The sequence below is a fragment of the Hordeum vulgare genome, chromosome 2H, assembly GCF_904849725.1.
Source record: "Hordeum vulgare subsp. vulgare chromosome 2H, MorexV3_pseudomolecules_assembly, whole genome shotgun sequence".
Taxonomy (NCBI): Eukaryota; Viridiplantae; Streptophyta; class Magnoliopsida; order Poales; family Poaceae; genus Hordeum; species Hordeum vulgare.
In genome coordinates, this window is record NC_058519.1 from 474,658,192 (window position 1) to 474,685,076 (window position 26,885).

The window sequence follows — 26,885 nt, forward strand, 5'->3', positions numbered from 1 at the left end:
ACCATACAGTGATTGCCAATATAGTGGACTGCTCCGGTGATGCTCTATCAATGAAATCGAATAGCCACTGTTTCGTTGAGCAGAAGTTCTTGCGACATAGGTGGATGTCGAACAGTTTTTTGACGTTTTTCCAAACCTCGGAAGCAAACTGACAGAACAGCAAAAAATGCTCAATACTCTCGTCTCTCCCACAATGCACACAAGCAGAACTTGTGGGGATATTTCGATGGTGTTAATTGAAGTCCGGATAGGAGGCAATCATGTTCGAACCTCCAGAGCACTATGTTCATTTTATTTGGGGCCTTGATTGCCCAGATTACCTTCCAATATTTCTCCTGAACTTCCCAACTTGACCGCAGCCGAAATCGGAAGATCGAGCGAGATTGTATGCTAAACGGACAGTATATAGTCCAAAGCGAGTCTGAGGCCAATACACAAAATCCTCTCCTCCATAGCTGCTAATCTGCACTTGTAATATGAGTTCAGCAGTCTCCTCCGGGAAGAAAGTTCTGACGTTTTCTTCGTTCCAATGACCGAAAACATATTATAGAGCATAGGCTTCAGGACACCCCCTTATCCAACCGTTCATTTATGCATCGTGATTCGTGCAAACACTTTTCTCTTTTTTGTTTCTCCCACATAATACAACATTTGAACTTCAAACTTCGCAGCACAACAAAACATTCTAGCTACAATGTGGGATAAAACTTTCGGAATTTTTCATGCATCCTAAATACAAAAACTAACATTTTTTAATCCAAAAAATCTCATTTCGTATATTTATGTTGGACCAAAAAATCTGAAAGTTTTTTCTCACATTCTAGTTAGAATGTTTAGGTGTTATACAAAGTTTGAAGTTCAAATGTTGTTTTATGAAATCTGGCTCAGTAAGAAGCCTCCAACATTGTCTACCAAGCATAGCTTGGTTGAATAGCGAAAAATCACGGAAACCCAGTCCGCCAAGCTTTTTGGTGTGGATAACCATTTCCATGAACGCCAGTGAAGTTTCCTCTTACCATCTTCTCTACCCCACCAATAATCAGCAACAGCTTGTCTCATCCCTTCACATGTAGAAATGGGTATTCCGAAACAACTCATAATATATGTAGGAATAGCCTGAACCACGGATTTCAGCAAAACTTCTTTTCCTGCCCGAGAAGGGGGTCTATCTCACAAACTAACGATGCGATGCCACATGTAGGAATTTGAATGTCCTGGCTGGCGACCTGCCCACATGAGTAGGCATTCCAAGATATGTATCGTGGAATAATTCATTTGTGACCCCCAAACTTCCCAGTAATTTTTCTTAGTATCATCGGAGCAATGAGTACCAAAGAAGATTGAAGATTTTTGGAGATTAACTTTCTGGCCTGAACCATTACAATATAAATGCAAAGCCTCCTTCAGGGAGAGGACATTGCGCTGATCACTTCTAGCAAAGAAGATGCTATCGTGGGCAAAAAGGAGGTATGAGATAGGAGGGCCTTGGCGACCATTACGAATACCTTGTAGCTCACCACACGACTCCTTGTGCAAAAGCACACTAGACAAGCCTTCGGTGCATAGAAGGAACAGGTAAGGGCTGATTGGGTCTCCCTGTCGAATGCCCATTGTAGGAATCACAGGATTAGTGAGTTCTCTGTTGACCTGGACAGCATAACGAACCGAGGTTACACATCTCATCACCGTGCTAATCCACTCCGGCGCAAAACCCAATCTGCTAAGGCATCCATGTAAATAGGAGCACTCCACGCGATCATACGCTTTTGTCATGTCAATCTTGAGGGCAAAGTATGGTCTCTTCGATCTTTGTTTTCGAATTGTATGAAGGCGCTCAAAGGCAATCGGGGCGTTGTCGGTAATTAGTCTTCCCAGAACAAAAGCACTTTGATGCTCAGAGATGATTGCCGGCAATATAATCTTGAGCCTATTAGCCAATACGCCTATTAGCCAATACTTTTGAAGCTATCTTGTAGAGGACATTACATAGACTTATTGGTCTGAAGTTGTTTTGGTGTTTTGGCCTTCCAACTTTTGGAATTGGGACAATCACGGAGTCAGAAAATCCATCAGGAATTGGCATTCCATTCAAAAAGCATTTAACAGCATGGCAAATATCTTCCTTTAAGAAATCGTGGTGAGTTTGGTAGAAAAGTGCAGGAAAACCATCAGGTCTTGATGCCTTTGTTGGTCCCATTTGAAACAAGGCAAATTTTATTCCGTCATCCGTATAAGGCTTGCAAAGGTCAGCATTCATGGAGTCATCCACTTTGCACGGAATAGACTGAAGAACTGCCTCCAACGAGGCACACGGTTCAGTAGTAAAAATATTATCTTAAAAGCTTTGCACCATACCTTTTATCTCCTCTTGGTTTACAGTAATTGAGCCATCAGTACGAGTGGGAGAATTAATTCTATTTGTACGTCGACTTGCCGATGCCCGAGCATGAAAAAATGATGTATTCCGGTCACCTTCCCAGAGCCAGTCCACCTGAGAACGTTGCCTAGCCATGATTTCTTCTCGCTCAAACAGTTCACCCAATTGTCACTCCAACGAGTGTTCCTCCATAATCTTGCATCAGAGAGAGGGGTCGACCTTAGACATTTGATGCCTTTCCAACTTCCGGGTATTGGATTTGACCGAGCCAAAAGATTCTCCGTCCCATTGTTTAAGGGAGGCTGCCACTCGATTCAGATTGGACCAGGTTGATTGCAGTGATAAAGCCAACTTACCTCTACCTTCTGCCCAAGCCTTCTCTAAGACCTCCTGGTAGTCAGGAGCTCTCAGCCACATAACTTCGAATTTGAAACCTTGCTGCAGAGGACGAGGATCGTTAGAAGTCTTTCCCCTGTCATAAGGAATCTTTCCCTTATTAAGAGCAATATGGACGGCATGGTGATCTGAGGTAGTAGTGATCACACGGTCAACCAAACAATCCTCAAACAGATTAGAGAACTCAACGTTCGCTACAGCTCTCTCTAGTCGGGCCTTGACATGGCAGTGAGGGTCCTGGTGATTAGAATGATTTGCCTCTCCCAAGGAGTTGCAGCAGCCCGCTCTAGAATGATTTCTGTTTTAGCAGTGATGACAACTAAATTACCTTGAGCTTTGTGTTACAGGGTCTACAAAAGATGATCTTTCTCAGAAGCTATCCATCCAGCTTTACAGAATCATTGGAGCTGGTATAATTTATCGTTACCTTTTATCTTGTTACAAGTGTCAATGCATAATGTTTCAGCGACTTCCAATTTTTTTTACTATAAAATACTACAGGTGAGGAAAGCTGCCTCAAAAAGTTGGAATGATCTTGGACATACTCACATCATTCTTTTAAGATATGATTTTTGAAGGATCATTCCGTTCTTCCTAGAATGGGAACTCGAAAGTGCCGTTGAAGAACGCCCAGTAAGCAAATTCGGTGATGTATTTCCCTGGTTCAGATCAACTCCAGATAAGACTGCCTTCCTCCTCTTTCTGAAACCTGAAAATGTGGAATTGATTTTGCCAGTTGCAGGAAAGCGATCATGGCCTGAGCCGAGAGTGCACCAACAATATACTGGATCCACCTGCTGCTCTGAAGGCCATCGCGTACAGTACAGCCCGGCAGTCCGGGAGTTGGCAATTGAGATGGGGCTGTACTGTATAGCTTGGAGGATGGTTGGCGCAACATCTGCTGGAGAGTGACCATCCATCCGGCAGTCAGTCCATGTCGTGGGTATAAGCCTGACAGTAGATGTATAGGGTACGAATGAGATGAGCAGAGTCCTAGCTACGGCGAGGTTGTATGAGTTCGGGTCCCTCTACGGTAGAGGTAACAGCCCTACGTCTCAGTGCTCTCGGAGCTTGTTACCGAGTGTGATATGGAGTACAAAGATTTGCTAACCCTTTTACCAGTGGGGGAGGGCGGCTTATATAGAGTGCGCTGCCCTCCACAACGGTTCTGATTCAAGGATGGAGTAGTGACGATTGAATGCATACGTTACAGGTAACGTATGCTCTAAATGCTAGTAAATGCACCCGGAAACGTACAACAGTTTCCCTCCACAGAGGTTACGACGCACCGAGTGTATCCAGTCGGTAGGCCCGGTGCTCTCCGAATGTTAGTCTCCGACTGGATGATTCTGGGCCAGTTACCGACTGGATGATGGGGGCACCTTAATACAGTCGGGGCATACTTAAGGTCCTGTCCCTTGTGTGGGGTAGTCTTTGGGTAGGACATGTAGGGCAGGCCTATGATCCTACCCTAGGACTATGACCCCATCAATCCAGAAGCGGGTGTTGCGACCATTGCCGACAATTGCACAGGTGGAGGCTTGGAACATGGCATGTACAGTGTTGGTGCAGGGCAGTCAGAATTCTTGCCACAATCATGACGGCGATGTGCCCAACAGGCAACAGCCACGACCACCGCAGCCGAAGTGCCCATCCTATTTTCTGCAAGTCCAGAATGCCATGTTCCCGCAGCTCAATTGGCTTCTGCTGCCACTCTTCTGCTGCCTTGCTATGCTTCAGGTTACCTGCATCAGCATGGTAAAAGAACATGCGAATGAGATAGCGCCAAATCCTTGGGATCCAGACATAGTTTGTTGTATTAGCATTATTTTTAAAAAAAATGTGAGATTTCTCCAGTTCCATTACTTAGATTGGATGCAGCCTGATAACAAGTCCACAGTATGATTTGATAAATTGCAATACACTCTACATGTTATTATTTACAAGAAAAGTAAAATTAACCATTTAGTATTACAATCCCAGAAGAGCTAAGAAAGCACAGCTAAACAGAATGAGATGTTTGAATCCTGAAACCCATGCAGCTGAAATACTTCCTTCTTAAAAGAAGAAGAAGAAGATACTTCCTTCACCTTGTTGTGGCTTGGTCGTCTGCCAGTGGGTTCTGCTGCTCCAATGCTTATATTGGCAATGAGCTTCTTGCCCTTTTTGTGTGACATATTTGTTCCGGCCATCAGACTCATATGTTTGTCGGGCAGGGGATCAATCTGAATTCTTGCCACAATCATGACGGCGATGTGCGCAGCAGCCACGACCACCGCAGCGAAGTGCCCACCCTCCTTTCTGCAAGTCCAGAGTGCCATGTTCCCCTAGCTCAATTGGCTTCTGCTGCCTTGCTCTGTCGACATCAGAATCAGCCTTCAGGTTACCTGCATCAGCATGTAAAAGAACATGAGTGAGATAGCGCCACACCCTGCAAGCTTGGGATCCAGACATAATTTGTTGTATCAGCATTATTTTAGGAAAAAAACAGGTGAGATTTCCCCAGTTCCATTACTTAGATTGGATGCAGCCTGATCAGTGATCACAGGTTCACAGTATGATTTGATAAGTTGCATCACACTCTATAGTTATTAGAATAAAAGTAAAATGAACCACTTAGTATTACAATTCCATAAGGGCTAAGAAAACACAGCTAAACAGAATGAAACCCATGCAGCTGACAATATTTCCTTGACCTTGTGGTGGCTCACTGGTTCAGTCGCCTACTCGTCTGTGAGGCACATGGAATGCTTGTAGGTTGCAGGGATGCAGAAAATATGCGGCCAGCAGGTTCTGCTGCTCCAGTGCTTATATTGACATGAGCTTTTTGCCCTTTTTGTGCCGACGTGTTTGTTCCGGCCATCAGACTCATGTTTGTCGGGCAGGGGGTCTTGTGAGAGCAACGGTGGAGGTTGATCATCAATTCTTCATTTGATGTGCCACATCAATGGAACATAAACAACTGTTGGCAGCTTCTTGGCTAGAATATAGATCACTAGTGTAGGGTTCGGAAGCCCAACATGCAGAAGGACTCTCTGTTGTCAGCACTACAAATTTCACATTTGAAGCTTCTTCATGCCTGGTGATGACTGCCGAAGGTGAAAGTAGAAACATGACTACATGACTAAGATCTCTAGCAGCTTGCAGTATCAGACCCCATGCACAAAATTTGAGTAGGCCATAAAAGGGCTTTGTGCTGGACCATGAATCTGGAGCAAAATCAGTAAGCAACTACTGAGCGGTAGCATTGTCCAGAAAAACTGAAGTGAATATTCCGAACTCTGTAAGAGTGTAGCTGTCTTGGACACTGCATGATTCAGATCGATGCAGAATGCAACGCTGATCTTGAGTGACAAGAAGAAACTGAGCGAAACTGTAGCAAGAAGAGAGCACGATTCTTCACAATCTATTCACAATCGTTGGATGCCGTGACGCGCATGACCTGCTTCGAATGGGACCAAGTAACGCAAGACCGGGAGGGGGCGGAAAAAACCTGTGGCAGAATAAGGCAGGTGGTTGACGCATTTCGTCAAACAGGCGGCGTTCGGAGCGCCGCCGCTGGCTGCCGCCGCCGATGAGCCGAGCCTGGCAGCATAGACAAAGGCGAGTGAAGAGGCCTGCGCTTCCAACCCAACTGAGTCTCCCGGCCTGCCTGCGCGGAGGGCGGCGCCGCCGGCTCTGCTGCCGCGGGAGCGCGCAACGGGTGCTTTGCTTTGCTGGGACGGGTGTGTGTGTGAGAGAGTGTGAGGTGCGCCGGAAGCGGGCCGAAAGAAGACTGGAGCCGGTGGCGCGGCCCATCAGCAGGTTGGCCCGCACCACGACGGCTGCCGGCGAGGCCGAGAAGAGCAGAGAGGCCGACGGTTGCCGGTTGGCTCTTCCCCTCCCTCCCTTTCGTATACGCGCGGGCGCGCGCGGCATCCCAAACTCCTGCCCGAGGCGTAACAAACAAACCCAACGGCTTTTCTTCGCCCTTTCTCTCCACAACCACAAGAACGCCTCGCCGCCGATCGACCTGCCTCCTCCGCCCGGCCATGGCGTCCTCCTCCTCCTCTTCCTGCGATGGCTGGGAGCCTGCCCCCGAGCCCCCAGGAGCGTTTCCGCCGCCACCCCCGCCGCCGCCGGCTCCAAGACCTCGTCCCCGTCACCAAGCTCCTAGACCTCCCCCTCCTCCTCCTCGTCCCCTGCAGGCTCCTCGCCGCCACCCACATCCAGCTCATTACCTCAACCGAGAATCCTACACCTACATGGCCTCCTCCCTCTACGCCTGTGCGCCAGTCTTCAGGTCCGAGCCCGTCGCCCCCTTCCCGACGGAGGGCGAGTTGATCGCGTCGTACCCGCAGATCGCTTGGGGACCCTTCAAGTTCGAGCCCCCGACCTCGTCGTCGTCGTCGTCGTCGTCTGCCCGCGCCTCCTCCTCCAAGGCTTCCTCGGGGACGGGGAGGGGGCCGTTGATCACCGAGTTCGCGCCTGTGTCGTCCTCGACGGGGGCTTCCGCGAGCTCCGCGTCGACCGCTTCCTCCGCGCTCGCGACTTCGCTTCTGTCGTCTTCGTCCTCCACGGGGATTTCGGCGATCTCCGCCGCGTCGACCGCTTCCTCCGAGCCCCCCGCGTTCGCGCCTTCGCCTGTGTCGTCCTCGACCTTGACGGGGACTTCGGCCGCCTCCGCGTTCGCGCCTTCGCTTGTGTCGGCCTCAACATCGACGGGGACTTCGGCGAGCTCCGCCTCCGCGTTCGCGACTTCGCCTGTGTCGTCCTCGACATCGACGGGGATTCTGGCCAGCTCCGCGTCTACTATTTCCTCCGTGCCCTTGGCTTCTGTGCTAGCTCCAGCCTCCTACTCCGTGTCCGCGACTCACGCGCAGACATCCCCGGGATTGGCGTCCCCCTCTTACTGCTCGCCAGCACCCACCACGGTGGCGTCTTCTGCGCCGGCATCCACCACGGTTTCTAGGGCCGTCGTCGTCGCCCCCTTGGCGCCCGAGGCGTCGATATCCCTACGCCCCTCGACGACGCCCTTGGCTGCCGACACGTGCTCGTCGTCCATGGCTTCCTCGGCCGCGGAGACACCGCTGATCACCTCGTTTGCGCCTCTGTCGTCCTCGACGGGTACTTCGGCGACCTCCGCTTCTGCCCTCGCTCCGTCAGCCTCTTCTTCTTCAGGTATGCTTTCTTGTTCCACCGAAAGAATCTGGTCATGCTCTGCTACTCGTGCTGTACTCTGTTTATTTTCCAGAAAATGGATGTGTTGCATTGTATTTGTACCAAGTATGCCTATTGCTTGCCTTGTTCTGTAGCCAAGGAAAACATATAACTGAATGAACTTGGGTACTAAAAGGAGAAACCAGTTCGTGCTTTGGTTGTATATATACATCTTCTTGGATTCATCCCAACTAAAATTTGCATTCTACAGTACATTTTAGCCGGTCGGTGGTGGGTACTATATACTAATAATATGCATTGTACAGTATGTTATTATGCTAATAATGTGCCTAATAGTTATGTGAAATTGATCGATTCGACTGTCTTTTAGTACTGAAGTTGTCTACATATATGTTCAAATGTTATCGTCAGACTTTAGCTTGTGGGTTGGTAATAACTATACTGCTGTTAAGTTGCCTTGTCTGATATTCCACTTGTAATTACTTGCCAACCTGTAGTGCTGGATTGCCTGCCTTAATTACATGATGTCGATTATATCTAATCAGTATACAACTATACATACACTGTTTTTCTGCAGTTATGCTACCAATTGGATTGGAAATGAACATAAATCAACCAAGTAGTATATGTTGACATGGCTTTATACTGCTTTTCGGCTAGGCAAGTACAAATCAGTGTCATCGTCATGCATGGAAGAAGCACTCGGCCGACCTTAATTGCAGGCTTACACTAACATGTAAACAGTTGTGTTGCCTTCATACTTTGATCATGGATTTTAGACATACTACTAGTAAAATGTTGGCGAGCGTGTGGTAGGTTTTACCTAGTTCAAAACATGCATGGTCAATACTGTGATGTGGTGTTGCCTTTGTATTGTTTAAATTTCATATATATGCAGTATATCCCATTCAAATTGTCTCCATCAAAAAATTCTGAAGTTTATGAACAACACGTACTACAACTAAATTTAGCGGCTGCTCCGGAAAATGGTTCGGTAGAGCAAGTTATTCTTTTCTCAAATTATTGCTGTTAGACTCAAAACAGAGGGTAGGTCCAATTGGTTTTTTGGCAGCCGGAGGGTAGAAGTCATCCTGGTAGTTTATACATGTACTTCTTTTATCTATTCGGTTATTACTTGTGCAGAAATTTATCAAATTGCTGAAATTGATCTTGCATGCCCGGATGCGCACGCATTGGCAGCTTCTGGCCAGCCGATGTGGAATTCGATATTTTGGCCGCGAGAATATTGGGAGAGGCCGGAAGAAATGATATACCCCCAGCCCCAGCAGCAAAATGAAGAGCATGTCGAGGAAGAAGCAGCCTCTGACGCGAAGCAGGAGAAGATAGTACACCGTGTAGTGGAATGAGTTCTTGAAGAGCCATAGCCAAATCTGTAGATGCACTGAGTCAGAGACAGATCCATCCGTCCCACTCCCAATTTTTCCTATACGTCTTTTCTTTGGGAACCGTCGTTGCTATGACAGCATGGTCCTCCAGTTTTTGATAAAAGACAATAGTTGAGCAGCTAAAAAATTGGGATTAGATCTTAGGATGCTTCGATGTTGTAGGAAATGATGATGCTTGAAGTCAGAGCATTCAGTTTGCGGCCAATAATGTTGGTACAGTTTGTTGTGGTGAAGTCGGAGCTGCAGCGGCAGGACCATTTTGGCAACGATGACAGGCAGCAGGTGATCCTTTTGGTGGTCTTCCATGACGATAGTCTTACTTAATTCTCTTTGGATCTCTTCTTTAGAATAGAAGTTGCGCTGCCCTCGACAAGGATGGCTGAGTTCAGTTCCTATTCAGCCCTGAAGTCGCCCACTTCTAGTATTTCTGCAATCGGGCGCACACACTGCGCCTCCGCGCTAGGCAGGCCGTTTTGCTTTTTTTTCTCTATGCTGATTTCGAACTTGGAATTTCTAGCTTAACTGAGAATAGCGGAAACAACTGAGACAATCAACCGTTCGTGCCATCTAACATCTCTTATTTCTATTACTCTTTTTTAGCTCGCTTAGAGCCCCCGGTTTTGGGAAGCTTTCAGAACCTTCCCAAACCGGGGTTTTCCCGTTCTTTGTAGACTTAAGACGGTTTCTTAATTGGGTTTTTATTTCCTTTTATTCTTGTTCCTTTTCTAGTTTTGTTCTTTTCCTTTTTCTTTTTTTACTTTTTTATATTTTAAATGCGTGAAAAAAAAATCAAAATCACAAACTTTTTCTTCTGGCGAATCTTTTTCAGAATTTATGGATATTTTTTAGAATTTGTGAACTTTTTATGAAAGTCAATAAACTTTTTTTCAAATTCATGATCTTGTTCCAAACTGGATGAACTCTTTTCATTTTTTATGAACATTTTTCAGATTTGAACTTTTTCCAATAGACATGATTTCTTCAAAATAATGTTTTTTTCACTTTTTTCATGTTCGATGAACATTTTTTCAAATTTGTTTACTTATTTTTGAACTTTTCAATCTCATGTTTTTTTAATTCGCGAACTCCTGTTTTTTCGCAAACTTTTTTTGAACAGGCGAACTTTTTGTACATGTTCATGGACTTTTAAAAAAAATAGAAACTTCCAAATTGTAATCCGACTTGACCTTAACCTTTGCAGCAAGTCGGCCGTGCTCTGGGCCAGGCCGGCCGACAGAGTTCTCGACGTTTTCTTTTCGTGTTTTCTTCGAAAAAGATGCCTAAGGATGCGGCTACTATCCACCCGACGTCATGTACACCCGGGTGAGAACAGTAAATCAAAGAAAATAAAAAAATAATTTTTATGGTGCAAGATGCTCAAATGCACGATGCATATGCAATTCAAGTTGTTTGGACTATCGAGGAGCTCGTGGCAAAAACGACAAAATTTGGCTGTGCGGGAAAAAAAAACTTGAGTTATATTTTATCAAGCAACTTAGTGTTTACAAATATGACAAGTAAGTGCAACAATGTGGCAAATATGGACAAAAAAAAAGTTGCCAAAACATATCAATATGGGATCTAGTTTCGAAAATCTCATCGCGACAAAGACAATTGTGAAAACAGATCATCGGTCAAATTAATCGTTTTAGAGATAAAACATTCCGAATTTCAAACATTAAAGGGGATGTTGATGACGTCCGCTATGTAGTGGGGTCCTTCTATGTTTTTCCTATTCCCATGTTTTTTAGAATCAAAGAGACCCTAAAAAGGGATGTGAGGTATCTGCTCCTGGCCACAAATGGACCTGGATGAACAGTAAATTCAGAAAAATGGGTACTAAAAAACTGAATTTTTTAATGGCAAACAATGTTGAAGGTTTTGAGTGCTCGCAAAGTTTCATGACAGTAAATTCAGAAAAATGGGTACTAAAAAACTGAATTTTTTAATGGCAAACAATGTTTAAGGTTTTGAGTGCTCGCAAAGTTTCATGACAGAATGACACTCGCGGAGGTTTTAGCAAAAAAACAAAACCAATGTTCCTTCCAAAAAAGGTATTTTTGAAAGGATTTTAGGACATCAAATTTATTTGTTTGCCATGTTTACCATTAATGTCATTCCATGATGAAAATTCACATGCATTTCAAACATTCGACAATGTTTGCCTCGAAAGAAAATCATTTTTTATATTCTTTATTATTATTATTATTTCGAATTTACTGTTCACAGCAGGTGCATATGTGCAGAAGAGGACTTCCACAGAAAGGGAGAATTCACAGTGATTTGCTATTACAAGCAGAATAATTTCATATTCCCTCCGTCCCAAAATAAGTGTCTCAACTTTGTACTAGTTCTAATACAAAATTGTGCTAAGCTTGAGACAGTTATTTTGGGACGGAGGGAGTACTTTACATCACTTGGAACAACTAATAGGTTCAACATAGGCACAGTAATCATTCGCTTAACTTTGATTCAAGCACTCCCTTGTTAACAAAGGAACGAGACAGAAATAGCAAGCTCGCTAAGCCAGAAGATGCATATTCAGTACAGAGCGATCTCCTTTCCAGCCAAAACACAATCTAGCCGTACAGTGTTAAGCTACCACCATGTACGATTAATAGGTGCCTTAAAAGCATAAAACATAGAGGGGTGAGGGGCAGGAACGGAGGGCATCAATGCTCCAGGTGGAAAACGCATTCGGTCAAGCGCTGCAGTTTGCTTGCATCAAGCTTCTGGTTTGTCTGGGGCTTTTGCTTTCTGACAGTAAGCATCTTGGCTGCCGCATCCAGACTCCAACCATTTTGCACAGCATCTGCATCCAGGAACAAGGCAATGGTTGTTATCAACTGCATTGGCACAAGTAAAAGCAACAGTGCAGCAATAAAAATCTAAGAAGCACATGCACAATCAGTTTCTAAGACAACACTAATGTATGTGATGTCGAACAAGGAAAAGCAACTGTGCAACAACAGACGAACAACTAGTCAAACTGGAACCAAGTTAAACGGCCTAAACCTTATTACCTAGGAGGGATTTTGGTAATTAGAAGTGTAAGAAAGGATTCACTTATTCAAGTAAAAGTGCAAAAACAGAGAAGTAGTTGGTTGCATCAAGTTTTTAGAAAATTATATCGATATCGACAATATGAAATTTATATCATTTGATCCATCATGAAAAGTGGTTTCATATTTTATCTATTAGGTATTGCAGATGTTGTTACTTTATTCTATAATCCTGGTCAAACATTCAAATGGTTGACTTGCACGGAAATCAATACACCTTATATTCTGGAACGGAGGGAGTATTCCTATTCGTATAAAAAAACCAACAAAGTAATACTCCCTCCGTCCCAAAATAAGTGTCTCAACTTTGTACTAGCTCTAGTGCAAAGTTGTACTAACCTTGAGACACTTATTTTGGGACAGAGGGAGTAATTGTGTAAGTAATAGGGAGTATTACTCTTGCTCTATTACTTTAGACAAGAATTCAAATTATGAATAAGTAGCAAAATCATTGTGCCTCATCACATTTAATTCAAAAACTAGGTTCCACAAAAATTTCTGCATTACTGTACAAGTTGATAAGCAAACAATAGTGTGAATGTGCAGTGTACAATCTAGGAAACAATAGTTTGATGGTCTGAAATGGAATTGACTGCCATATTAGAAAGGTTTCTCTGTTGTGTGCTCAGTCGACTAGCAAGGCAAGGGCATTGTAATAAACATATAACTTTATCTACAAGCAGAAGATCATTATGCTTGAGGCAATTATTCAGAACCCCAGAGATTGGCACTTGAGGATTTAACACCTGATAAGGTCTCAGGGCGAAGGACACATGTCAGCGCGACAGAAGGGTTGTAAATGATTAAGTGTGCCAATCCTTGGGGTCGTAAATCCAAGTTTACTGAGATTTCTAAGATGTGAAGCAGAGCAGCAGAGCACTTGCGCCTTCAAATAAATCATACTCATCTCAATATCAGAAGGAACGCAGGACATATACATCACAGACGCTTAAATAGCAGATGGACACACACAGAGAGTAGGCATGTTGTTTCTCGTAATATAAGTTAGATATATCAGAAGGATAGGATTTCTGAAAGACATAACTGAATCCGGGTACTCCTGGCCAGCATTATATGTGTTCAGAGAAGTATACAAAATCAATAAAAAAGGAAAGATAGCCATCTCAAATATGCTTAGGTTTGCCGGTGCAGATAATGACACATGCTCCTCAAGGATATCAACAGAACTGAACATTTTGTACGTAGCAAACCATCTCACACAGTAACTAAATTAGAGTTTGATCTACATATTAGGGAAGGATCTATTATTACTCTTATCTTAGATTTAATAAAAAAATGCAGTTTACATGTTTCAAACCAGTCAAGCAATTAAACAGATTAGAATGCTCAAAACTAGCTATTATCTAGCTGAATTGAAAAACGTACAGTTAGTAGCATCCTCCTCGCTCATCCCCATGAAGTGAGCCACATCTGCAATGCTGATTGTGGTATACGCAGAAGTCAACAGCTCAAATATCCTCTTTCTGTAGCTTTCTACACATTACAAGCCAAAGTGAAAACTCCATGTTAACCAGTAAGGCAATAGAGCAATCGAAAACAAAAACAAATATATGAGTAGTTCCAAACATTGTAAGTAAGACAAGATCAGTAAACCATGCAAGTAACAGGGACAATATTACCCCGATGATAAGTTCAGACATCAACCTTTTTTCCAGCAGGAAAATACCGCAAGGGATTCATACAAGAAATTAACCTCTCTAGATCTACAAAAATACCACATCGGTACCACAAAAAGGGTTGTAGCTGCCATAACTGTATTTTTTATTAGAGAAACAGCCCCTACCTGCAGTATTTAGGGGCGAAATAGGCAACATCTTATCTAAAACCAAAATCATATGTGGATACAATGTAATCCCATTGGACAACCATCTGTGGGATAGAGCTCTTCAGCGACCAGACAATCATAGCAAAAAACTCTACTTCCAATATCACATTCAAATTGAGCGAGGATCTTGTCCAATTAAAAAGAAAAACCTTCTCCATGAATACTCCATAAGGAGCAACCTACTTATCTGCTTCGCCTCACCCCCACCACAAAACAGAACTACCACAGCTCTATCAAAGCTAGCAATCCAAACTACATTACATTACACAACTAGCGCAGGAAAACTATATTACTATCTCAAAAAATAAAAAATAAACAAGGGCAATACCTAGGAAGCCAGCCATAAAATCAGCGATTTCAGGGCCCCACTCGAACCCCTGTGCGGAAGTATAGACCCCAGCATAGTCACGGTTCCAGAGGCACTGTCCAATCTTCCAGATGGCGCCCAGCTCCGGATGAGCGTCCTTCACCTCCTGTGGCACCGTCTTCCAGAGAAACCTGGCGCTGTTCCTGCTCACGCGCCCAGAACACACATCATTGTCACGGTAGCGCTAGGTTAAAAATTCCAAATCCGAGCGCGGAAAAGGTAACAGGAAAATAAGGGGGGCGGGAGCAGATTACATACAGGTCGTTGAGGTAGAGATGGGCGAGGAGATGAACGGCGTAGGGCCAGTCGTCGGTGGCGACGCCCCGGGACGCGACCTGCGAGTCGAGTCGTGGAGCGCGTTAGGGTGGGGGGTCGGGGGGCAGAGGGAGGGGAGCCGCTTGGTCGCTAACCCTTGTACGGGTGGGACGGGGGAGAGGGGAAGGGGGTTTCCGTACCTGGAGGAGGAGGTCGTCGCAGAGGGTGGCCATGGCGGAGTAGGACTTGGCGGAAAGCGCGGCGTGGACGGCTGAGAGATCCATCGGAGAAGGAGGGGGAGGAGATCGCCGGCGGTGGGGTGTTGGAGGCGAGGGTTTTGGCCTCTGAGATTGTGCGATTCCAATAAATTCCGGGCAGCTTTCGACGTCTTGTTTCCGGAGAGAGAGAGAATACGGAAAGAATAGGACACGGGATGGCATATCGATCAAACAGATCTAGCCCATCCAGCCCAACAAATTTTTTCGTGGGCTAGCCCAATCAATTTGGTTGATTTGGGTGCGAACTCGGCCCCAGTCGGGCTTTCCTCCCTGCTCTCCCTGAAAAACTCTGGTTTGAGGTTCTAGACTCCCAAATCAGCAATTTAATTATTCTAGATTAAAAAGTAATTTAATTATTATTTTCAGGATTCATATTTCAGTTTTTTATTTATCTATTTTGTGAAAAGGATAAGATATATTACAAAGATTCGCCGAAAACATAAAGCAACTCAAACATAATAAAAATTATATCGAGGTCCATAAACCACCAAACAACCACCGCCACCGCCACAATGAACCATCAACACGTCCTTGTCGTCATCCCCATACCAGAGCCGGCTTGACCTTATCGATGAAATACTTGAAGTCTTCATGCATGTGACCCTAACTAAAAAAATATGGATTTGCTATGAAATAACATATATCCTCCCGCAATCTAGTTGCTCTAATCTTAATTACATATTCTGATATTCCTGTTCTACGTAAGTTGATATAGGCATACAGCCTAAACCTTGACAACCATGTTTAGGGACAGTTCTTTTGTAACTTATTTAAAGTTGTGGAAATAAACTGCCTCTATCCAGGTTATTCTAAATGTCTAAATTAAAATTTTATTTTAAAAGCCTACTAATTAAAGGTCAACTAATAGACTTTTAAAATAAGATTTTAGTTTGGATTTCTAGAATAAGCTGGATAAGGGTAGCTTATATCCACAACCCAAAATAAGCTACAAAAGAACTGACCCTTAGTCGGTACTTCCTTGTGGTTTTTTCTCCTAAAAAACTTATTTGTGGTTTTTTCTCTTAAAATAACTTCTTTGTAGCTTTTTTTATAAAGTTTCTTTTACAAAGTTGTTAAATCGGTTTCCCACATGATGTTGTTAAAGGGAGTTCAATCGTGTTAATTCAAACTCATAATTGATTATTATTTTTTCTTATTAAATTTATAATTTAGTTTTTTCACATTAATGCTAATACCCCTATATAACGTAGTAATAACTTTTCTTCCAAACCTTCATCAATCAATTTGTGTTGACATCAGATTTTGGTGTAATTTATTCTCAGTTGAGCTGTATAACCAGTAGCCCCCGAGACTTGGGTTGGGCAACATGGCCGACCCTAGGATTGTATATCCTCGGGAACTATTTCATTCATTAAGTGTGTTTTGACAACATTGAGGTGGAGCTCGGCACGGAAGATGCCGAACTATAGGTTGGAAAAGATTCTCCAAGAAGAATCACCACACAGAATACCTCGAATAAGAGGATGTCCCGTCTCCTGAAAGAAAATAAACATATAAATAGGTTAAAGGAGCCATAAGCTTGGCAAACGAAAAAAAATTAGGAAGAACATTACGCTTCGAACTAAATCAAGTTTCTTTCAGGTATGCAGTAGCCTCCGAGACTCAGGTTGGGTGCGCCCGGCCAAAATGAGGATCAAATCTCCTCGGGAACCATATAACGCTTTGAATTTGCTGCATTGAATAAACAATGCAGTAGCCCCAAGCCTTAATCTGGGCACGGGTGGTCAAATTAAGGATCGATATTTTTTTAACACAAAATTTGTTACGTTTGACACAATTTAAGTGTAATGATTCTATGTATCCGAGTACTTTAGCTCATTAATGCCTAAATATGCATTGTACAATACTTTTTTGACCAACCATTGGCTTCAACCTCCATGGCCAGTAGCCGAGGAGTGTTTGCCCTGCTTTATAAAGCCTTTATAAGGGCAAATATTTATGGCAAACAAGGCAATCCGGCCATACAGTTTTATAAACAAAGGTACGCGGAGAGATTACGTAAAAAATCTTCTGGAGAAAATAATTCATTTGTAAGTTCCTTTTCCCAGGATATCATGTTTGACCATGATCGTGAAACCTCAAACCCGATCAATGTGGGAGGAAAATATTGAGGATTTAGTTCGTGGAATGTTCCCGAACTCTATGGTCCTTAATGAACCAAAATTTCCACTTCCGTCGTTGTCGACCAATTATATTCTTAAGATGGCTAGCTTTCGACTTCACCAATGTGAGGTACTAACCAAGATGACCCGAAAGTAACAATCACAGAGGTGCTCCCTTTACCCCCTAACCGAACAATCGGGAACATAGTGGGTAACAATAGGAGCTAGGTAACCCAGCTTGGCTAAAATCTTAAGTCAAATTGATGCATATCTATGGCTTTATAACGACGACTACGGAAGCATGCTTTTGTATATTAAATACAAATGTTGATGAGATGTTGGCCTCTCCAGGAATCCCGATGTGTCTATACCGAGGTGTCACAAGGAACCCTCGGTATAGTTTATTTTGACTCCGTTGCGACTATTTATAATCTGAAAGTGGCCTATCATCGGCTTCCACCCCTTTGTAGATGCTACGCAGGGTGTTTCCGTACAAACAAGACAACCCTTAGCCGACGTCTCGGTGCCCGAAGGCGGTTGTGTTAGTGGAAACAAGGCAATCGGATATTCGGGATTTATAAATTTCACTTAGTCATAGGAGCATATGTTTGGGGGCAACTTAATAGCCCCCGGTATACGTCGACTCCTCGGATTATTTGAGGTCGAACAACCCACAACTTGGCCTTTTCAAGAATGAAAGGCTCTTCGTTTTACTCGGATAACCTCGATCAGCCATATTTGGTTAAACACCGCATGCGGTTCGCTGACCGATTTATGCTTTTTGTGACAGTCAGCTTTCGGCTTTCTCCAGCTCAGGCACTTAACGAGTTAAACTAGAAGTGACAATCACAGTGGTTTTCCCTTTACCCCCTAGCCGAACAAAGTGGAAACTAAGGGGTAAGCACAGGAGCCGGGCAATTCAACTATAGACCAAAGACACAACTCGAATTCAATGCATATAAATGAGAAATACCAAGGACATTTTGTCGAGGAGTGCATGGCGTACCTCGGTGTTTGTGGGTTCGGTGCTAATCGCAAACCCCCTTTAATATTGTTGATGCGTGAAATGCATCTCGCGTTGTGCTACAAAAATTTATGCTCGAAAAAAACAAAAAACTTTATGCAAAAAACTTTATGTTTAGATTAAAAAATTGTGCCAATCCAAAGTTGGTCTAAAATTTAATTTGTGCTTCGGTCGTGCTTTAACATGATACATCCAATCTCCAGACGCCAATCGGGTCAACCTTTGGCTTCAACCTCCATATCCCGAAGGCGAAGTGTTTCTCCGAGGCATATTTAACAAACTAAACTCGAGCGGCTTTAGAAAGAAACCAGGCTATCCGACTATTGACCACACAGTAGTGTCGGAAAATGGAGTAGTAGAAAAAGACTTTGCAACGACCAAGAAGGAAACACATTTATTATGAAATGGCTCATAGAAATTTAAGAGCCCCCGGTTAACGTGGGTAAAGGAAATGTTGTTATCAAACAAACTTTTTTGTTTGACACAAATATAATGCTTGGCCGAACCAAACAATAAATAAAAATTGAAACAAGTTGAGCATAAAAATGACTTAGGTGGTTAATGTTGGAATTATGCCCTAGAGGCAATAATAAATATAGTTATTATTATAATTCCTGTATCAAGATAATAGTTTATTATCCATGCTATAATTGTATTGAATGAAGACTCATTTACATGTGTGGATACATAGACAAAACACCGTCCCTAGCATGCCTCTAGTTGGCTAGCCAGTTGATCAATGATAGTCAGTATCTTCTGATTATGAACAAGGTGTTGTTGCTTGATAACTGGATCACGTCATTGGGAGAATCACGTGATGGACTAGACCCAAACTAATAGACGTAGCATGTTGATCGTGTCATTTTGTTGCTACTGTTTTATGCGTGTCAAGTATTTATTCCTATGACCATGAGATCATATAACTCACTGACACCAGAGGAATGCTTTGTATGTATCAAACGTCGCAGCGTAACTGGGTGACTATAAAGATGCTCTACAGGTATCTCCGAAGGTGTTAGTTGAGTTAGTATGGATCAAGACTGGGATTTGTCACTCCGTGTGAAGGAGAGGTATCTCGGGGCCCACTCGGTAATACAACATCACACACAAGCCTTGCAAGCAATGTAACTTAGTGTAAGTTGCGGGATCTTGTATTACGGAACGAGTAAAGAGACTTGCCGGTAAACGAGATTGAAATAGGTATGCGGATACTGACGATCGAATCTCGGGCAAGTAACATACCGAAGGACAAAGGGAATGACATACGGGATTATACGAATCCTTGGCACTGAGGTTCAAACGATAAAGATCTTCGTAGAATATGTAGGATCCAATATGGGCATCCAGGTCCCGCTATTGGATATTGACCGAGGAGTCTCTCGGGTCATGTCTACATAGTTCTCGAACCCGCAGGGTCTGCACACTTAAGGTTCGACGTTGTTTTATGCGTATTTGAGTTATATGGTTGGTTACCGAATGTTATTCGGAGTCCCGGATGAGATCACAGACGTCACGAGGGTTTCCGGAATGGTCCGGAAACGAAGATTGATATATAGGATGACCTCATTTGATTACCGGAAGGTTTTCGGAGTTACCGGGAATGTACCGGGAATGACGAATGGGTTCCGGGAGTTCACCGGGGGGCAACCCACCCCGGGGAAGCCCATAGGCCATAAGGGTGGCGCACCAGCCCTTAGTGGGCTGGTGGGACATCCCAAAAGGGACCTATGTGCCAAGGATAAGAAATCAAAGGAAAAAGGAAAAAAAAAGGAGGAGGTGGGAAGGGAGGGGGACTCCCTCCCACCAAACCTAGTCCAACTCGGTTTGGGGGGGGAGAGTCCTCCCCCTTGGCTCGGCCGACCCCCTTGAGGGTCCTTGGACCCCAATGCAAGGCCCCCTCCCTCCCACCTATATATACGGAGGTTTTAGGGCTGATTTGAGACGACTTTTCCACGGCAGCCCGACCACATACCTCCACGGTTTTTCCTCTAGATCGCGTTTCTGCGGAGCTCGGGCGGAGCCCTGCTGAGACAAGGTCATCACCAACCTCCGGAGCATCGTCACGCTGCCGGAGAACTCTTCTACCTCTCGGTCTCTCTTGCTGGATCAAGAAGGCCGAGATCATCGTCGAGTTGTACGTGTGCTGAACGCGGAGGTGCCGTCCGTTCGGTACTAGATCGTGGGACTGATCGCGGGATTGTTCGCGGGGCGGATCGAGGGACGTGAGGACGTTCCACTACATCAACCGCGTTCTCTAACGCTTCTGCTGTACGGTCTACAAGGGTACGTAGATCACTCATCCCCTCTCGTAGATGGACATCACCATGATAGGTCTTTGTGCGCGTAGGAAATTTTTTGTTTCCCATGCGACGTTCCCCAACAGTGGCATCATGAGCTAGGTTCATGCGTAGATGTCTTCTCGAGTAGAACACAAAAGTTTTTGTGGGCGGTGATGTGCGTTTTGCTGCCCTCCTTAGTCTTTTCTTGATTCCGCGGTATTGTTGGATTGAAGCGGCTTGGACCGACATTACTCGTACGCTTACGAGAGACTGGTTTCATCGTTACGAGTAACCCCCTTTGCTCAAAGATGACTGGCAAGTGACGGTTTCTCCAACTTTAGTTGAATCGGATTTGACCGAGGAGGTCCTTGGATGAGGTTAAATAGCAACTCATATATCTCCGTTGTGGTGTTTGCGTAAGTAAGATGCGATCCTACTAGATACCCTTGGTCACCACGTAAAACATGCAACAACAAAATTAGAGGACGTCTAACTTGTTTTTGCAGGGTATGATTGTGATGTGATATGGCCAACGATGTGATGTGATATATTGGATGTATGAGATGATCATGTTGTAATAGAAATATCGACTTGCACGTCGATGGTACGGCAACCGGCAGGAGCCATAGGGTTGTCTTTATACTAACGTTTGTGCTTGCAGATGCGTTTACTATTTTGCTAGGATGTAGCTTTAGTAGTAATAGCATAAGTAGCACGACAACCCCGATGGCAACACGTTGATGGATGATCATGGTGTGGCGCCGGTGACAAGAAGATCGTGTCGGTGCTTTGGTGATGGAGATCAAGAAGCACGTGATAATGGCCATATCATGTCACTTATGAATTGCATGTGATGTTAATCCTTTTATGCACCTTATTTTGCTTAGAACGACGGTAGCATTATGAGGTGATCTCTCACTAAAATTTCAAGACGAAATTGTGTTCTCCCCGACTGTGCACCGTTGCTACAGTTCGTCGTTTCGAGACACCACGTGATGATCGGGTGTGATAGACTCAACGTTCACATACAACGGGTGCAAAACAGTTGCGCACGCAGAACACTCGGGTTAAGCTTGACGAGCCTAGCATGTGCAGACATGGCCTCAGAACACATGAGACCGAAAGGTCGATCATGAATCATATAGTTGATATGATTAGCATAGGGATGCTTACCACTGAAACTATACTCAACTCACGTGATGATCGGACTTGGGATAGTGTAAGTGGATCATGAACCACTCAAATGACTAGAGAGATGTACTTTTTGAGTGGGAGTTTAGCATATAATTTGATTAAGTTGAACTCTAATTATCTTGAACATAGTCTAAGTCCACTTTGAATATATTTGTGTTGTAGATCATGGCTCACGCGACAGTCATCCTGAATTTTAATACGTTCCTAGAGAAAGCTAAGTTGAAAGATGATGGAAGCAACTTTGTAGACTGGGCTCGTAATCTTAAGCTGATCTTACAAGCTGGGAAGAAGGATTATGTCCTTAATGCTGCACTAGGAGATGAACCACCCGCTACGGCTGATCAGGATGTTAAGAACGCTTGGTTAGCACGTAAGGAGGACTACTCAATAGTTCAATGTGCAGTCTTGTATGGCTTAGAACCGGGACTTCAACGTCGCTTTGAGCGTCATGGAGCATTTGAGATGTTCCAGGAGTTGGAGTTTATCTTTCAGAAGAACGCCCGGATCGAGAGGTATGAGACCTCCGATAAATTCTATGCTTGCAAAATGGAGGAAAACTCGTCTGTCAGTGAACATGTGCTCAAAATGTCTGGGTACTCAAACCGTCTAGCTGAGCTGGGGATTGAACTCCCGCAAGAAGCTATCACTGACAGAATCCTTCAATCACTGCCGCCAAGCTATAAAGGCTTTGTGTTGAACTACAACATGCAAGGGATGAACAAGTCTCCCGGCGAGTTGTTTGCGATGCTGAAAGTCGCAGAGTCTGAACTCCGTAAAGAGCATCAAGTGTTGATGGTGAGCAAGACCACTAGTTTCAAGAGAAACGGCAAAGGCAAGAAGGGCAATTCGAAGAAGAGCGGCAAGCCTGTTGCCAATCCACCGAAGAAACCCAAGGCTGGACCTAAGCCTGAAACAGAGTGCTTCTATTGCAAGGGTATGGGTCACTGGAAGCGCAATTGCCCCAAGTATCTGGCAGATAAGAAGGCGGGCAAAGAAAAATCAGGTATATTTGATATACATGTTATTGATGTGTACTTAACCGGCTCTCGTAGTAGTGCCTGGGTATTCGATACCGGTTCTGTTGCTCACATTTGCAACTCGAAACAGGAACTGCGGAATAGACGAAGGCTGGCGAAAGATGAAGTGACGATGCGCGTAGGAAATGGTTCCAAGGTTGATGCAATCGTCGTCGGCACAGTGTCACTTCAGCTACCATCGGGATTAGTGATGAACTTAAATCATTGTTATTTAGTGCCTGCGTTGAGCATGAACATTATATCTGGATCTTGTTTATTGCGAGACGCTTACTCTTTTAAGTCTGAGAATAATGGTTGTTCTATTTCTATGAGTAACATCTTTTATGGTCATGCACCGAATGTGAGAGGATTGTTCATATTGAATCATGATAGCGATACGCATATACATAACATTGAGACCAAAAGAGTTAGAGTAAACAATGATAGCGCCATATTTTTGTGGCACTGCCGTTTAAGTCATATTGGTGTAAAGCGCATGAAGAAACTCCATGCTAATGGACTTTTGGAGTCACTTGACTTTGATTCACTTGACACGTGCAAACCATGCCTCATGGGCAAGATGACTAAGACTCCGTTCTCCGGAACAATGGAGCGTGCAAGTGACTTGTTGGAAATCATACATACCGATGTGTGTGGTCCAATGAGCGTAGAGGCACGCGGCGGATATCGTTATTTTCTCACCTTCACTGACGATTTAAGTAGATATGGTTATGTCTACTTGATGAAGCACAAGTCTGAAACATTTGAAAAGTTCAAGCAATTTCAGAGTGAGGTGGAAAATCATCGTAACAAGAAGATCAAGTTCCTACGGTCTGATCGTGGGGGTGAATATCTGAGTTTCGAGTTTGGTGCTCACTTAAGACAATGTGGAATTGTTTCGCATTTAACACCGCCTGGAACACCACAGCGTAATGGTGTGTCCGAACGTCGTAATCGTACTTTGATGGTGCGATCTATGATGTCTCTTACTGATTTGCCGTTATCGTTTTGGGGTTATGCATTAGAAACAGCTGCATTCACTTTAAATAGGGCACCATCAAAATCCGTTGAGACGACACCATACGAACTGTGGTATGGCAAAAGGCCAAAGTTGTCGTTTCTTAAAGTTTGGGGATGTGATGCTTATGTCAAAAAGCTTCAGCCTGAAAAGCTGGAACCCAAAGCGGAAAAGTGCGTCTTCATAGGATACCCAAAAGAGACAGTTGGGTACACCTTCTATCTCAAATCCGAGGGCAAAGTGTTTGTTGCTAAAAACGGAGCTTTTCTCGAGAAGGAGTTTCTCTCGAGAGAATTGAGTGGGAGGAAGATAGAACTTGACGAGGTTGTCGAACCTCTCATCCCTTTGGATGGTGGCGTAGGGCAAGGGGAAACCTCTGTCGTTGCGACGCCGGTTGAGGAGGAAGTTAATGATGATGATCATGAAACTCCAGTTCATGTTTCTGTTGAACCACGCAGGTCGACGAGATCACGCGCTGCTCCAGAGTGGTACGGTAATCCCGTCTTATCAATCATGTTGTTAGACAACAATGAACCTGCAAATTATGAAGAAGCAATGGTGGGCCCATTTTCCAACAAATGGCTAGAAGCCATGAAATCCGAGATAGGATCCATGTATGAGAACAAAGTGTGGACTTTGGAGATACTACCTGAGGGCCGCAAGGCTATTCAGAACAAATGGATCTTTAAGAAGAAGACGGACGCTGACGGTAATGTGACCGTTTATAAAGCTCGACTTGTGGCAAAGGGTTTTTCACAAGTTCCAGGAGTTGACTACGATGAGACTTTCTCACCCGTAGCGATGCTTAAGTCCGTTAGAATCATGTTAGCAATAGCTGCATTTTTCGATTATGAAATCTGGCAGATGGATGTCAAAACGGCGTTCCTTAACGGTTTCCTTAAGGAAGAGTTGTATATGATGCAACCCGAAGGTTTTGTCGATCCTAAAAATGCTGACAAGGTGTGCAAGCTCCAGCGATCCATTTATGGACTGGTGCAAGCATCTCGGAGTTGGAACAAACGCTTTGATGAGGTGATCAAAGCATTTGGGTTTATATAAGTGGTTGGAGAATCTTGTATTTACAAGAAAGTGAGTGGGAGCTCTGTGGCGTTTCTAATATTATATGTGGATGACATATTACTGATTGGAAACAACGTAGAGCTTTTGGAGAGCATAAAAGGTTACTTGAATAAAAGTTTCTCTATGAAGGACCTAGGAGAAGCTGCTTACATTCTAGGCATTAAGATCTATAGGGATAGATCAAAACGCCTGATAGGACTTTCACAAAGCACATACCTTGATAAAGTTTTGAAGAGGTTCAAAATGGAACAGTCCAAGAAAGGGTTCTTGCCAGTTTTACAAGGTACGAGATTGAGTAAGACTCAGTGCCCAGCAACTGATGAAGATAGAGAGCATATGCGCTCCGTCCCCTATGCTTCAGCCATAGGTTCTATCATGTATGCGATGTTGTGCACTAGACCGGATGTTAGCCTGGCCATAAGTATGGCAGGTAGGTTCCCGAGTAATCCAGGAGTGGATCACTGGACAGCGGTCAAGAATATCCTGAAGTACCTGAAAAGGACTAAGGAGATGTTTCTCGTGTATGGAGGTGACGAAGAGCTCGCCGTAAAAGGTTACGTCGATGCAAGCTTTGACACAGATCCGAACGACTCTAAGTCGCAAACCGGATACGTATTTATTCTTAATGGGGGTGCAGTAAGCTGGTGCAGTTCCAAGCAAAGCGTCGTAGCAGATTCTACATGTGAAGCGGAGTACATGGCTGCCTCGGAGGCGGCTAAGGAGGGTGTCTGGATGAAGCAGTTCATGACGGATCTTGGAGTGGTGCCAAGCGCACTGAATCCAATAACCTTGTTCTGTGACAACACTGGTGCCATTGCCTTAGCAAAGGAACCACGGTTTCACAAGAAGACCAGACACGTCAAACGACGCTTCAACCTCATCCGCGACTACGTCGAGGAAGAGGACGTAAATATATGCAAAGTGCACACGGATCTGAATGTAGCAGACCCGCTGACTAAACCTCTTCCACGGCCAAAACATGATCGACACCAGAACTGTATGGGTGTTAGATTTATTACAATGTAATTCACATGGTGATGTGAGGGCTGGATTATTGACTCTAGTGCAAGTGGGAGACTGTTGGAATTATGCCCTAGAGGCAATAATAAATATAGTTATTATTATAATTCCTGTATCAAGATAATAGTTTATTATCCATGCTATAATTGTATTGAATGAAGACTCATTTACATGTGTGGATACATAGACAAAACACCGTCCCTAGCATGCCTCTAGTTGGCTAGCCAGTTGATCAATGATAGTCAGTGTCTTCTGATTATGAACAAGGTGTTGTTGCTTGATAACTGGATCACGTCATTGGGAGAATCACGTGATGGACTAGACCCAAACTAATAGACGTAGCATGTTGATCGTGTCATTTTGTTGCTACTGTTTTATGCGTGTCAAGTATTTATTCCTATGACCATGAGATCATATAACTCACTGACACCGGAGGAATGCTTTGTGTGTATCAAACGTCGCAACATAACTGGGTGACTATAAAGATGCTCTACAGGTATCTCCGAAGGTGTTAGTTGAGTTAGTATGGATCAAGACTGGGATTTGTCACTCCGTGTGAAGGAGAGGTATCTCGGGGCCCACTCGGTAATACAACATCACACACAAGCCTTGCAAGCAATGTAACTTAGTGTAAGTTGCGGGATCTTGTATTACGGAACGAGTAAAGAGACTTGCCGGTAAACGAGATTGAAATAGGTATGCGGATACTGACGATCGAATCTCGGGCAAGTAACATACCGAAGGACAAAGGGAATGACATACGGGATTATACGAATCCTTGGCACTGAGGTTCAAACGATAAACATCTTCGTAGAATATGTAGGAGCTAATATGGGCATCCAGGTCCCGCTATTGGATATTGATCGAGGAGTCTCTCGGGTCATGTCTACATAGTTCTCGAACCCGCAGGGTCTGCACACTTAAGGTTCGACGTTGTTTTATGCGTATTTGAGTTATATGGTTGGTTACCGAATGTTGTTCGGA

The 26,885-nt window shown here is 44.1% G+C and overlaps 2 protein-coding genes across 2 annotated transcripts; both read right to left on the bottom strand.

The window, feature by feature from the left end:
- Positions 1 to 4,659: 4,659 nt before the first annotated feature.
- LOC123428334 lies at positions 4,660 to 6,691 on the bottom strand. The gene is made up of 2 exons (XM_045112532.1): positions 6,267 to 6,691; positions 4,660 to 5,160 (listed from the first exon to the last, which is right to left on the bottom strand). Exons 1-2 carry the CDS (start codon positions 6,689 to 6,691, stop codon positions 5,157 to 5,159), a joined length of 429 nt encoding a protein of 142 aa, XP_044968467.1. The 3' UTR covers positions 4,660 to 5,156.
- Positions 6,692 to 11,769: 5,078 nt separating this feature from the next.
- LOC123426722 (COP9 signalosome complex subunit 8) lies at positions 11,770 to 15,261 on the bottom strand. Its single transcript, XM_045110594.1, has 5 exons — positions 15,070 to 15,261; positions 14,873 to 14,949; positions 14,576 to 14,757; positions 13,788 to 13,895; positions 11,770 to 12,151 (listed from the first exon to the last, which is right to left on the bottom strand). The coding sequence occupies exons 1-5, from the start codon at positions 15,151 to 15,153 to the stop codon at positions 12,012 to 12,014; spliced, it is 591 nt and encodes a 196-aa protein (XP_044966529.1). The 5' UTR covers positions 15,154 to 15,261; the 3' UTR covers positions 11,770 to 12,011.
- Positions 15,262 to 26,885: the final 11,624 nt, after the last annotated feature.

Excerpts from the sequence above, each read along its gene's own strand:
- LOC123428334 (XM_045112532.1), bottom strand. The coding sequence starts at position 6,691 with ATGCCGCGCGCGCCCGCGCGTATACGAAAGGGAGGGAGGGGAAGAGCC.
- LOC123426722 (XM_045110594.1), bottom strand. The coding sequence starts at position 15,153 with ATGGATCTCTCAGCCGTCCACGCCGCGCTTTCCGCCAAGTCCTACTCC. Across the intron at positions 14,950-15,069 it reads GCGACGACCTCCTCCTCCAG|GTCGCGTCCCGGGGCGTCGC; the intron begins GTACGGAAACCC and ends CTCGACTCGCAG. Across the intron at positions 14,758-14,872 it reads CATCTCTACCTCAACGACCT|GAACAGCGCCAGGTTTCTCT; the intron begins GTATGTAATCTG and ends GCGCGTGAGCAG.